At 38.2% G+C, this 14124-nt stretch overlaps 1 protein-coding gene across 1 annotated transcript in view; it reads left to right on the top strand.

Annotated features, from left to right (window-relative positions):
- Positions 1-3583: 3583 nt before the first annotated feature.
- Positions 3584-14124, top strand: part of LOC128413381 (deleted in malignant brain tumors 1 protein-like) — a 56013-nt gene continuing 45472 nt past the window's right edge. The window contains exons 1-12 of the mRNA XM_053387420.1: positions 3584-3675; positions 4627-4656; positions 4815-4844; positions 5451-5471; positions 5588-5617; positions 8407-8718; positions 9640-9945; positions 10073-10378; positions 10991-11020; positions 12189-12209; positions 12326-12430; positions 13559-13639. Of these exons, the coding sequence (XP_053243395.1) occupies positions 3612-3675; positions 4627-4656; positions 4815-4844; positions 5451-5471; positions 5588-5617; positions 8407-8718; positions 9640-9945; positions 10073-10378; positions 10991-11020; positions 12189-12209; positions 12326-12430; positions 13559-13639 (1336 nt within the window). The 5' untranslated portion in view covers positions 3584-3611. The remainder of the gene's footprint in view (positions 3676-4626; positions 4657-4814; positions 4845-5450; positions 5472-5587; positions 5618-8406; positions 8719-9639; positions 9946-10072; positions 10379-10990; positions 11021-12188; positions 12210-12325; positions 12431-13558; positions 13640-14124) is intronic.

Raw genomic sequence — 14124 nt, 5'->3', positions numbered from 1 at the left:
AAAATAAAATAAACATTAGTTTTTCCTGCTGAACACACATGTGAATTTCATTTGAACAACTAATGTTATTCCAAGGTCTACCCCCTTAAAATTTCTTTCAAGTTCCAGGAACTCATACATTCTCTGCTATGACTTTGGCAATAACAGAAGCAAACCTGAGCATCCTTTCTCTTCCACTTACCTTGTATTCTTCAATAGATATATTCCACTAACTCATTCTGTCAATGCAAGGATTTCAGCTAGCTTTCTCCCTTTTTTGATTCCTGCATGCACTCTGAGCTTTCCTCTAATCTGTGTCAGAGGTTGGGGAATCCCTGAAATAGATTAAGGGGGCACATGGAGGAGGATGGAGGGAAAGTCCAAATGCCTTAGCAGTAATCCTTGTGCTGATCAGACCTTGATCTATTGCTACATTGGATACAATTCATACATATTCATTCATGGCAAGAGAGCAGCACATAGGCCACCTTGTTTTCTTAATAAGTTGATGATTCCATACATTCTGAAGTGTAACCCAATTTCATTGTATTCACTGGACCTTCTATTGTACTGTTTTCAATCCCTCCTCCAACCATGTGGGTGGGTGGGGGTGTCTGTGTATCTGTGTGTGCTGGTATGTGTGTGTATACCTGCAACTCAGGCTAACATTTCATGTATCTGATGAACTGGGCCAAAGTCCGAGAGGTTTGTACCATAATAAATTTGGACTATAAGCTGCCAAAAGATTCTTTGTTGGGTTTGCTGCAACACTGTAATTGAACCATACCTTAAATTGTACTATGAATCAGCAGCATTCTTCTGGTTAAAAGACTGGCTGCTTCTTGAGAACACAGACATTTTGGATTTAGAAGGTTTCAATAATGTTTTTGGGTGGCATGCATATCTGTGGTACGACAAGGTTAAAGCTCATAAGGCATTTAAAAACCATATTGTCAGGAAATCTCTGTTTAATGTCTGGACAAGATATAAAGATTTGCTGGAAAGCAAAACCCCAAGGTGGTTGTCACCTATGGAAGCTAAGTCTCAGAAAAAGCTCAATATGGAGGCCAAATGGCCAAAATATTGGGAAATTCTGGAACAAGAAGGTGACAGATTGAAACTGCAGAGTTTCGAGAAATTAAAAGACAAAGTGCGAGATTGGCTTCATTATTATCAAATAAGAGAGGCCTACAATTTGGACAAAAAAATTGGCTTCCAGGTGGGGAAATCAAAATTGGAAACAGAACTGTTAGAACCAAAAACTAAGATTTTGTCAAAGATGTATAACTTGCTGTTGAAATGGAATACGCAGGATGAAACGGTTAAATCAGCAATGATTAAATGGGCGCAGGATATAGGTCATAACATTATGTTTGCTGACTGGGAGCAGTTGTGGACCACCGGTATGAAGTTTACGGCATGCATTGCCTTAAAGGAGAATATTATGAAAATGATTTACAGGTGGTACATGACCCCAGTTAAGCTTGCAAAAATTTATCACCTGCCTGACAACAAGTGTTGGAATTGTAAAGAAGCTGAGGGAACATTCTTTCACCTTTGGTGGACATGCCCAAGGGTCAAGGCTTACTGGGAAATGATATATAATGAACTCAAGAAGGTATTTAAACTTACCTTTCCTAAGAAACCAGAGGCCTTTCTTTTGGGCATAGTTGGCCAATAGGTGCCAAAGAAAGATAGAACATTTTTTATGTATGCAACTACAGCAGCAAGAATACTTCTGGCCAAGTACTGGAAGACACAAGATCTACCCACCGTGGAGGAATGGCAGACGCAAGTGATCGACTACATGGAGATGGCTGAAATGACTGGCAGAATCCGTGACCAGGGAGAAGATTTGATTGAACAGGATTGGAAAAAGTTTAAGGACTATTTACAAAAATATTGTAAAATCTTTGAGTGTTAATATGATGTGGGAAGTGAAGGTAACAGGGTTTGTGTGATTTGGTTAAATGTGAATGAAAAGAAGAATGTTAAAAAGGATAGGGGACTATGAACAGAACATTATTATGTCATAGTATATAAGATGAGGTATGGACTAAAATAATGAAAAATTGGGACATAATAACTAGAAGAATATAAAATTAAGTATGGTTTAAATAAGGTTTTGAACTTGCTGAATTTGATTGGAATAAAGAGGAACACAAAAAAGGGGGATGTGAGGAGGTCAAGACAGAGGGGCATGGAACTTTATAAATTTAAGAAAGTGGGTTCTTTTTCTTTACTTTTTCTTATTTATTTTTTTTCCTGCTATATATTTTTGTTTTTCTGTTGTATTTGTTTTTTATAGGAGCTTTATGTATGGAAATGATACATTTTGAAATGATGAATCTTTTGTTTTGTGAAACCTTAATAAACATTTATTTAAAAAAAAGAACCATACAGTGAATCTCCCCCACCCTTAATCATCCAGATACTGTTGTGTATATAATAACTGTATATTTTAAATTGGAGTATAAGGTAAAGGTAAAGAGACCCCTGACACTTAAGTCCAGTCGTGGACGACTCTGGTGTTGCAGAGCTCATCTCGCTTTACTGGCCAAGGGAGCCAGCGTTTGTCCGCAGACAGCTTCCAGGTCATATGGCCAGCATGACTAAGCCACTTCTGGTGAACCAGAGGAGCGCATGGAAATGCCGTTTACCTTCCCGCTGGAGTGGTACCTATTTATCTACTTGCACTTGGACATGCTTTTGAACTGCTAGGTTGGCAGGAGCAGGGACTGAACAACAGGAGCTCACCCCATCGCGGGGATTCAAACCACCAACCTTCTGATTGGCAAACCCTAGGCTCTGTGGTTTAGACCACAGCGCCACTTGTGTCCAAATCGGAGTATACCTACCAGCAAATTAAACTCTCCACCTACTGTTATCAAATAATAATAATAATAATAATAATAATAATAATAATAATAATTTATTTATACCCTGCCCTTCCCTGTTCAAAAACTGGGCTCAGGGTGGCTAACAACAAATTTAAAACAGCATAATTAATTAATTAATTGTAAAATTAATTAATTGTAAAAGCAGCATAAAATACAGTATATAAATAAAATAAAATTCAAAAAATCAAAACTCAATTTAGGGGAAATAAACATTACATAATCCCCAGGGCTGGCTGACTGAATTGGTCCTACTTGGCCCAGAGAGGAGGCCAGGGGAGAATTAGCTGTGGGATCTCAGAGCGGGTAATCTTCATAAAAGGGGAGGGGGAGGGAAGAGAAGGGAAATAAAAGATCAGGCTGAATTCAAATTAAAGGCCAGGCAGAATAGCTGTCTTACAGGCCCGACGGAAGGAGGTTAAATATGGAAAGAGATATGAAATAATAAAAAATAATGTATGAACAGTAGGTTCTTCAATATTAGGTCCAATTGCATTGTGACGTACAAGAACTTTCACCACATCAAAGGCTTTTTTTCACATCTCATGCCAAGGTCAATAATTTAGCTAATATTTGCATTGCATATGAATTGACAGAAGTGGTATCTTTATGTTAAAACACTGACTGTCCTGCTATAACGAGATAAAGTATAAAATTCCATAGCACACCCTTTCACTTCTTAATCCTATATATACTGATGCATGTTTAATCAACATAGAAGGCAATCTGGCAAAAATGAGTTCCTTCCTGATCTTTACTTGGCTGTTCCTGTTTAATGAATTATGTTTAAGTGCATCAGGTAATATGGCTTAAATTCTAAACATTCTTGCTTTTGCTCTTTCTTGTTCCCCTTCTCTATGCTGACCTTACAAGTTGCTAGTTGATTATGGGAAGAATTTGTAGCAAAGGAACACATGAAGCTGACTTGAGTATTTATGACTCCTTCAAAACACATGATATTCTCAACAGAGGCATTGTCAGGGTCATCCTAAATTGGGCAAAATCCTGCCTGCTTCTGACATGATAATATCTTGATTATGTGCAGGTATGAGCAGAAGATACTTGGGAAAGTATCAATGTGGAAATATTTCTGATGATGAGGGACTATTAGATGTAATGGCCGGGGGCACAGTCCCATACATGTCTACTATGACAAATAATGTATCACTGCCACATAAGGGTATATGTGAGGACAGTTGTCTATATAAGAGCTCCTTTGAGCACACCATTGGGGATTTTGTTTTTTCAAATGCAGTATATTTTTTTTGGGGGGGGGGATTTAATCCAGCTCACATTTAAAGTTGAACATGCTCAATTTGTCCTTATGTACTTCAATCCAGATTGTTGTTGTTTTTTTTGTAATATTGAACGTATTTTGTGTTTGCCATATTGTTGATTTTTGTGATTTTTAAATTTACTGCCATACTGTGTTTCTTATATTTTTTGATGTTTTGAATGCTTGCTGTAACTTGTTTTAGGCACAGCTCATTATGGAAAAGCGGCATATAAACTCAAGCTTGTAGACTCAGTCAAGCAATATCCTAGGGCCAATTGTGCAAGGAAAATGCATATATTAGTGAAAGAGAATAAACATTAAAATGAGATGAATTTTCATGATTTTTTTTTAAGAATAATAATTGCAAAATGATATGGAAATTCACTGCTACAAAAATTCACTGCTACAAAAGCTAGGATTTTCAGTATTGTTGCTCTTAATTCTTGTTATTCCTGTATTCTTATCTTTTCATAGTATTAACCACAGAATTCCCGCAAACTACCGGTAAGGAAAATATGCTACTTCTTTAAAAATCTGCTACATAATACATAATATGTATTAGATGACTTAGTATTAAAACAAAATTCACTGCTACAAAAGCTGGAGTTTTCAGTAATGTTGCTCTTAATTCTTGTTTTTCCTATATTCCAATCTTTTCATAGTATTAACCACAGAATTCTCACAAACTACTGGTAAGGAAAATCTGCTACTTCTTTAAAAATCTGCTACATAATACAGGTGGACTGGAAAAAGTTTAAAGACTACTTGCAAAAGTATTACAAACTGTATGAATCTTAAGACGGTGCATGATTTGGAAATGATACGCTTTAGCAATTATGATTAAGTAAATAGTAAACTAAGTGATAAAAGAGAAAAGGAGATAATATGAAATTGAACATGTTACGTTTATTTTAAAGGTATAAAAATTGTGACATAATACATTGAATATAGATACATAACATGTAAAAGTTACAATAAGGTATGACATAAGGTAACAAATTGCTGACATTGTTAATATAAAGAACGCAGAATCGGAAGGGGTGGGGAAGTCCAAGTTGGGATTTTTGTTAAAAAAAAAAAAAAATGGTTTCTTGTAAACTCCTTATTTGTTTGTAATGTATAAAATTTGGAAAGAAACGTAATAAAAAATATTATAAAAAAAAAAAAAAAATCTGCTACATAATACATACTATGTATTAGATGACTTAGTATTGAAACAAAATTCATTGCTACAAAAGCTGGGATTTTCAGTAATGTTGCCCTTAATTCTTGTTTTTCCTATCTTTTGCAATAAACAGCCCCAGAAGTGCAAACAACTGGTAAGGAAAATCTGCTACATATTTAAAAGCATCACTTCAAAACACCATTTTTATTTTAGTGACATTTTAATTTACTTCGCAATTTCTCTTACTCTGTTATTTTGTTCTCCTTCAAGAACTAACTTCAGAAGAGCCTGCTCAAGCTGGTAAGGGGGCTTCTAATCTTCTTCATAATAAAGTGCTAAATCCTAGTCCTGAGTATGTACATGCAAATATCAAAGAATAGGTTTCTCCTGGAGAGCATCTGAAAATGAGAGACCTGGAAATTAGGTGGTGTGTATGTTTTAAAGAACATGATCTGTTTGTGGCAGTCACAGTCACACTGCTTTATAGGCTATGTGCTGTACAGTTTTGATTAGCATTGATACCTCTGCATTGGTTAGTGCAGAGTCCTTTTCTGACCTAGATAAACAGGTTAAGTGTTCAAATTTATAAAACAATTGATGCACTTTGCTGGCATTAATTTGAAGCTGTTAACATGCTGACGAAATTTTCCAGTTACTGTTAACATCCACAGTTCAATAAATGTCAAACCAACAGAGGTATGTCCTTGCTATAAACATTTATAAACACACTCTGGAAGAAGACTTGAGAGACAAGAGTAATGCTGAAAAGGTCATATTTATTCAAAATCTGCCAAACAATAACCAAATTATGTAACTGTGGGCAGATGGGTTATAATTAATGTGTATAAGGAAAGCATTACTTCACTCCACAGGGGCATGCAAACAACTGCATTCTGTGACTCTCTGGCCAGGAATTGGAATAAAATTCTTCCTCCTTGCTATGTGAGTCTTGGCAATGACTACTCAACATGCATACCCGGGGCCCACTGTCCCGTATTCACCAAGATTCACAGGCCAGGCCTAAAGGGCAGCCCAAGGGACTCTTGAAGTTGAAAGCTGCTGAGGAGGACTCAAAATGTCCCTTCTCCCCATAATGCCTCAGAGTGCCTGCCAATGGAGTTTTTAAATTCCCTTACCTGCCCACACTAAATTCCAAACACACCAAATAAGTGCATACATTAGCAGCAAATCAAATAACCCTACAGGGTGGGTGAAAAAGGAGAGTTGCAAGGAGAAATTAGAGACTTACCCTCAAAATTATATTTAGCTCCCAGAAAGAGAGAATAGCAAAAAACACAACCCCATCCACACTGTAGATGAAGTGGAGGGGATGGCACAGGCTTAAAGAGCAGCCTGATTATTCTGCTCCTGTTGGGAACTCCTGCCTATATGATCCCCCAAATCTCATGTCTCTGGGAGAGACCAATGTGTGTTTTCTTCCGAGAAGGAGTGTGTGGCAAATTCATCCCCACTAAACAGCAAGGGCTGGCAATCTTTGACAAGCAAAGTTCACAACACAAATACAGAAAGATACGATAGCATATTCCTTTGCCTTTCTTTCTGGTAACAAGAGTTCAAATCCCACAACATAGCTCTATGACTATAAACGTAGCATCACATGAAATCAGACAGAATGAAAATTTGTTCCAAGTTAGTTATTTATTAATTAAATTTCTATATTGCCCTTCATCCGAGGTTCACATGGAGGTTTACAATATAAACCCACAAAAATACATAACATAGTAACAAACAACACAAAAGCTCCACACACACACACACAGAGAGTTTTAAAGGCCATAGATTATTTAATTAGCCAAGGCCTGGGGAAAGAAGAATGTTTTGCCTGGCGTCTAAAGATAGGTAATGAAGGTGCTAGGCAAGCATCCCTGGGGAGAGAATTTGACAAATGGGGAGCCATCACAGAAAAAGTCTGTTCTCATGTTGCCACTCTCCAGACCTCTTGTGGAGGAGGCACATGAAGAAGGGCCTTAGATGATGATCACAGGCAAAAGTAAATGGATCTGGATAATTGTAATGGTAGGTACTGAAATAGTAGGTCCAGTTGCATTGTGCTGTAAAAGAACTTCCATCACAACCTATCAAAGGCCTTTTTCATGTCTCATGTCAGGGTAAATGAAGGACCACAGCAGCGTTTAATGACAACAATACTTTCTGCCAACATGTGCATTGCATTTGAATTGGCGCAAGTGATTATTATCTTTTCATTACAAGAACTGAACAATACTCCATGTCTTGGTACCAGGAAATGGATTTTTTAAAAATTAGAATAACAAAGTGTAGCATTACTATAAGCAATGCCTTGACAGCATAAATACCATTAGACAGTAGCCCTCTGTCCAACTATAATGAGATAAACTAAAAATATCAAATTGCATGGCACGCCCTTTCAATTTTCATTCCTATATATTCTGGTGCATGCTTAATCAACTTAGAAGGCAATCTGGCAAAAATGAGTTCCTTCCTGATCTTTACTTGGCTGTTCCTGTTTAATGAAATATGTTTAAGTGCATCAGGTAATATGGCTTAAATTCTGAACATTCTTGCTCTTGCTCTTTCTTGTTCCCCTTCTCTATGCTGACCTTACAAGTTGCTAGTTAATGATGGGAAGAATTTGGTGCAAAGGAACACATAAAGCTGACTTGAGTATTTAAGACTCCATCAAAACATACAAGCTATACTCAATATAGGTGTTGTTAGTTTCATCCTAAATTTGGCAAAATCTTACCTGCGTTTGAAAATTCTAATATATTGATGATGTGCCGGTATGAGCACACTGGTGGGTGCCTCCCTCTTACCTTTTCTCATCCCAAGTGTGGCATTTTTGTAACTTGGAAGGTAACTTGGAAGTCATACATTTCTTTTCCCTACAGCCAAATATCTATGCTTTTTGTTGGACTAGAATCTCAAAATCTTTGGGATTAAAATATAGGGACCTAATGCAGTCAAATCTGTCTTATGGAACGAAATTTCCATGCAGTATTACTGAGTGCTCATTGTGTTGACCTGTTTTCCAATGTAGTGTTTCATTGTCTTGTTTATATAATATTTATTTTTTGCATATTCCAAAGAACATTCCTTGCGATTAGTTAATGGAAGAAACAGATGTGAAGGTCGCCTTGAAGTATATCATAATGGCAACTGGGGAACAGTCTGTGATGATATTTGGAACCTGAATCATGCACGTGTGGTCTGTAGAGAACTTGGATGTGGACCAGCTCTGTCAGCACCAGGAAGTGCCCATTTCGGTGCAGGCTCAGGCAACATCCTCCTGGACGATGTGCAGTGCACAGGAAGTGAATCTTCCCTACTTCAGTGTTCTCACAGAGGTTGGGGGACACACAACTGTGGTCATTCTGAAGATGCCAGTGTCATTTGCTCAGGTATTACTTAATAACTCTAGCTGTCCTTATGAAAGGAATTCAGTTTCGGAATCTGTCTGGATTTCTGTAAGGAAATGGGTGTTGCAAAACAAAAAAGCCCCCGTCAAAATAGTACCTTTGAATTATTTAAAACAATCCAAAATGCAAAAATAGTCCCTAGTTTGCTGCATTGGCAAAATTCTCCCCATTCCAAGACATTTAATGCAATAGAAAAGCTCTTGGTAGCTGCCTTCACAAAGTCCAAAAAGTTATCGCACCCTGTCTTCTGCCTGGCCCTGGAATCTTCTGTGAATTGGGCTTGCCAAAGGGAGTTGAAACCCTGTGGGGTTCCAGTGGCACACTGCTGCCAGCACTAAGTGGTTTTTTAAAGACTGTGTGTGCTGTGTTTGTTGCTTTCACTTCCCACAAAGTTTCAGTGAGAACCAAGGCTTCTTGAACTCCAGTTCCAGGAATCAAAAAGCCTCTGCTCAGTTGGTCAGTAGAAGGAATGGGAAACAGAGAATTGCAGGTGTAGGATATTACCAGGCTACGTCCCTCAACTTTCCTGGCTTTCCTGAAAAAACCATGGGGGGGGGGGAGGAAGTATTTAAAGCAGGGGTTGCTAAAATACAGCCTTCTAGGTGTTGTTAAACTACAGTTCCCATCATCCCTGGCTACTGACCATGCTGGCTGGGGCTCATAGGGGTTGGAGTCCAACAGTGTCGAGAGCCGCCAGTAAGTCATCTCTAATTCAAAGCAACTATCCCCAGTGCCATCTAATAGAACAATGTACAATATGCACTGTTAATGTCTATTGAGTCTTTACTTTCTTTCACTGTGCAATTGGGTTGATCTTAATGGTGGGAAATGGAAATAATCAACATATTTTTGACTTGTTTGACAATAAGAAATACCTCTGTAAATATTTAAATATTTCCATAGCCTTGAGATTGGTTAATGGAAGAAACAGATGTGAAGGTCGCCTTGAAGTATATCATAATGGCAACTGGGGAACAGTCTGTGATGATATTTGGAACCTGAATCATGCACGTGTGGTCTGTAGAGAACTTGGATGTGGACCAGCTCTGTCAGCACCAGGAAGTGCCCATTTCGGTGCAGGCTCAGGCAACATCCTCCTGGACGATGTGCAGTGCACAGGAAGTGAATCTTCCCTACTTCAGTGTTCTCACAGAGGTTGGGGGACACACAACTGTGGTCATTCTGAAGATGCCAGTGTCATTTGCTCAGGTATTACTTAATAACTCTAGCTGTCCTTATGAAAGGAATTCAGTTTCGGAATCTGTCTGGATTTCTGTAAGGAAATGGGTGTTGCAAAAAAAAAAATACCTCTGTAAATATTTAAATATTTCCATAGCCTTGAGATTGGTTAATGGAAGAAACAGATGTGAAGGTCGCCTTGAGGTATATCATAATGGCAACTGGGGAACAGTCTGTGATGACATTTGGAATCTCAATCATGCACACGTCGTCTGCAGAGAGCTTGGATGTGGACCAGCTCAGTTAGCACCAGGAAATGCCCATTTTGGTCCAGGCTCAGGCAACATCCTCCTGGACAATGTGCAGTGCACAGGAAGCGAATCTTCCCTGCTTCAGTGTTCTCACAGAGGTTGGGGAACACATGACTGTGGTCATCATGAAGATGCCAGTGTCATTTGCTCAGGTACTCCTAGGCTGGGATAATATAGCTCACTAATACAATCAAGGGAATCGGGTGGGTCCTGAGAATACAAATCTCAGTCTGTGATTACAGCCACCTTGTAATGTGAAGTCAGTTGAGGGGGGGGTGCTTGCTTTGGCCTCTGCTTGTCTTCAAAGTGAGATGTTCACTGTGAGAAGGCTATGGCTGAGTGGCACAGCACATGTTTGCATGCAAAGGTCCCACGTTTGGTGCACAGCATCTCCAGATGCTGCAGGGAGCTGCTGCAGAAAGTGGCATTGGGTCTTTACACAAGGCTGTTTACTGTAGACTTGGTACTGCTCATGCATTCAAGTTTTGCACAGCATCCGCATGGCATAGTCTACATCAAAATGCAGACACTCCCATATTATCTTCTCATTTAATCTGGATTGACTGGATCTTGGAGTGTTTAAATGTAGAAATAGGAAAAGTGTATTAAATGGGGGGGGGGAGAATACGGAATGACATTTTGATGAGGAAATTGGAACTGATATAGTTACCTCCCCAGTTTGGGGGCATGTTAAGTGACTGGAAATGCAAATGGGTTTAATTGTAATGCTGATCTGAATCCTTTTTGTTTGTTTCTTTTCAAAGCATTAACCACAGAATTCCCGCAAACTACCGGTAAGGAAAATCTGCTACATATTTCCTAATCTGCTACATAATACATAATATGTATTAGATGATTTAGTATTAAAACAAAATTCACAGCTACAAAGCTGGGATTTTCAGTAATGTTGCTCTTAATTCTTGTTTTTCCTATATTCCTATCCTTTCAAAGCATTAACCACAGAATTCCCGCAATCTACTGGTAAGGAAAATTTGCTACTTATTTAAAAATCTGCTACATAATACATACTATGTATTAGATGACTTAGTATCTAAGATGTCAACCTCATGCCTTCACTTTTAGATGGCTCAGAACTTAAATGCCAAAAGATCTCACTTTTGTCATGTGTTTGTTTCTGCAGAAGAAGTTCCTACAAGTGAAACAGCAGTTTCACCCAGAGGTAAGTTCAGTGTTTGCTGTAAGATAGGCCTGTGAAAATTGGGGAGAATGAGCAAGAACATTGGAGTCAAATCCAAGGCTTAAAAGTTCCTTTAAGAAAGGAACCAGCTTAAGTTACGTTCAGCATGTTAGTGACTGGAAATGCATTGAATCCTTCAGGATGGAAACGCGTTGGATCCTCCCTAACATGGGTAAATGTGGTATAGATGGGAACTTTTTGCATCTTCGTCTGAAACCCTTTGCTCCATATTGATAGGACAAGATGCTTGGCACTGAGGAGGAGGGACTGATTGTCCTCTTCAAGGCTGGACAGCTCTTTCCACCCTTGGTGAGAAAGATCCAGTGCTTCCTATGGCCCCAGGGACACCATCCCAGGGACCATAGATACGGTTGAAGGACATATTGTTTTTATATTCACTTAGTTTATTTCCTCCCCCCCTCATTTTCAACAATTCACCATTCATTTACAAGCAAATGCTGTATACTTGTAAGATCATTTGGTATTAAAACAAAATTCACTGCCAGTGCTACCTCCCCCCCCCCATGGGTTTAATTGTAATGCTGCTTTGAATCCTTTTTGTTTGTTTCTTTTCAAAGCATTAACCACAGGATTCCCGCAAAGCAGCGGTAAGGAAAATCTGCTACTTATTTTAAAATCTGCTACATAATACATAATATGTATTAGATGACTTAGTATTAGAACAAAATTCATTGCTACAAAAGCTGGGATTTTCAGTAATGTTGCTCTTAATTCTTGTTTTTCCTATCTTTTGCAATAAACAGCCCCAGAAGTGCAAACAACAGGTGACGAAAATCTGCTACATATTTAAAAGCATCACTTCAAAACACCATTTTTATTTTAGTGACATTTTAATTTACTTTGCAATTTCTCTTACTCTGTTATTTTGTTCTCCTTCAAGAACTAACTTCAGAAGAGCCTGCTCCAGCTGGTAAGGGGGCTTCTAATCTTCTTCATAATAAAGTGCTAAATCCTAGTCCTGAGTATGTACATGCAAATATCAAAGAATAGGTTTCTCCTGGAGAGCATCTGAAAATGAGAGACCTGGAAATTAGGTGGTGTGTATGTTTTAAAGAACATGATCTGTTTGTGGCAGTCATTGACTGCCTCCATGAGGAGAATTATGCACAAATCTCCTCCAGAGATTTCCTTGACTTCCATTTTATTTTTATCCCATTGTTTATAACTCTGTTCCTCAAGTCTTGTCTTGAGACTAGCATGGTTGCTTGTTGGTAGACAAGGAGATAGTTATGGCTATAATCTTTACCTTGGTAGCTTTACATGAAAGATATTGACTGGCAGTTGGATCATTCAAAGGTGTTTTTCCAGAGTACGACCGAATTAAAATTAGAATGAACAATTTTTGTCGGTTGGCAAGCGGGGGGAGGGGAAGGTACAAAAGGAGAATTCCTTGGATGCCAAGATCCAAGTATGGGGCAAGTAGTCTTTTGTGAGAGAACCCCCAAAAAAATGAAATCACAAAATATGCAGCAAAATGAAGTATGTAAGTATAGACTGTTAGAACTTTAAAATATGTTTTCCCAAGTGAATTCCAAAATAGTCCCCTCTTCCCGCAGCATCAGAAAGCATGTTAGTTATATGGTCCTGGTTATCTCACAAAATTCTGTCATGTTAAGTATTCTAGCCCCTTGACATGTACACTTTGAACAGGAAGCCAACATTTCACTTTAATAATGGAAGCAGCATTTTCACTGCTGGTCCTTTCTTTGCGTCTCTTTTAACTGGGTTGTTAAGATATTTTTATTCTGCTGGGTTTTTGATGCATTTTAAGCATCCTACTTTATTTGCATTTTCACCTTGCAAGCAGCAGCGTTTAATGACAACAATACTTTCTGCCAATATGTGCATTGCATTTGAATTGGCGCAAGTGATTATTATCTTTTCATTACAAGAATTGAACAATACTCCGTGTCTTGGTACCAGGAAATGGATTTTTTAAAAATTAGAATAACAAAGTGTAGCATTACTATAAGCAATGCCTTGACAGCATAAATACCATTAGACAGTAGCCCTCTGTCCAACTATAATGAGATAAACTAAAAATATCAAATTGCATGGCATGCCCTGTCAAATTTCATTCGTATATATTCTGGTTCATGCTTAATCAACTTAGAAGGCAATCTGGCAAAAATGAGTTCCTTCCTGATCTTTACTTGGCTGTTCCTGTTTAATGAAATATGTTTAAGTGCATCAGGTAATATGGCTTAAATTCTGAACATTCTTGCTCTTGCTCTTTCTTGTTCCCCTTCTCTATGCTGACCTTACAAATTGCTAGTTAATGATGGGAAGAATTTGGTGCAAAGGAACACATGAAGCTGACTTGAGTATTTAAGACTCCATCAAAACATACAAGCTATACTCAATATAGGTGTTGTTAGTTTCATCCTAAATTTGGGAAAATCTTACCTGCTTTTGAAAATTCTAATATATTGATGATGTGCAGGTCTGAGCAGAAGATACTGGGGAAAGTCAATGAGGAAAGGCGGAAAAGAATTAGAATGTGAAAATGAGTATGTACAGGATATTTTTGATGATGAAGGACTATTAGATATCATGGCTGGGGGCACAGTTCCGTACAGATTTACTATGGCGAATGATGTCTCAGTTCCAGATAAGAGTAGGAATCATACAGAATCAAGCCTCCAACTGAATAATTAGACATTCAGTTGCAATTTTGTT

This window comes from Podarcis raffonei, chromosome 5 (genome assembly GCF_027172205.1).
Source record: "Podarcis raffonei isolate rPodRaf1 chromosome 5, rPodRaf1.pri, whole genome shotgun sequence".
NCBI lineage: Eukaryota > Metazoa > Chordata > Lepidosauria > Squamata > Lacertidae > Podarcis > Podarcis raffonei.
The sequence above is the reverse complement of the archived record's forward strand: the minus strand, read 5'-3'. Positions and strand labels throughout refer to the sequence as shown.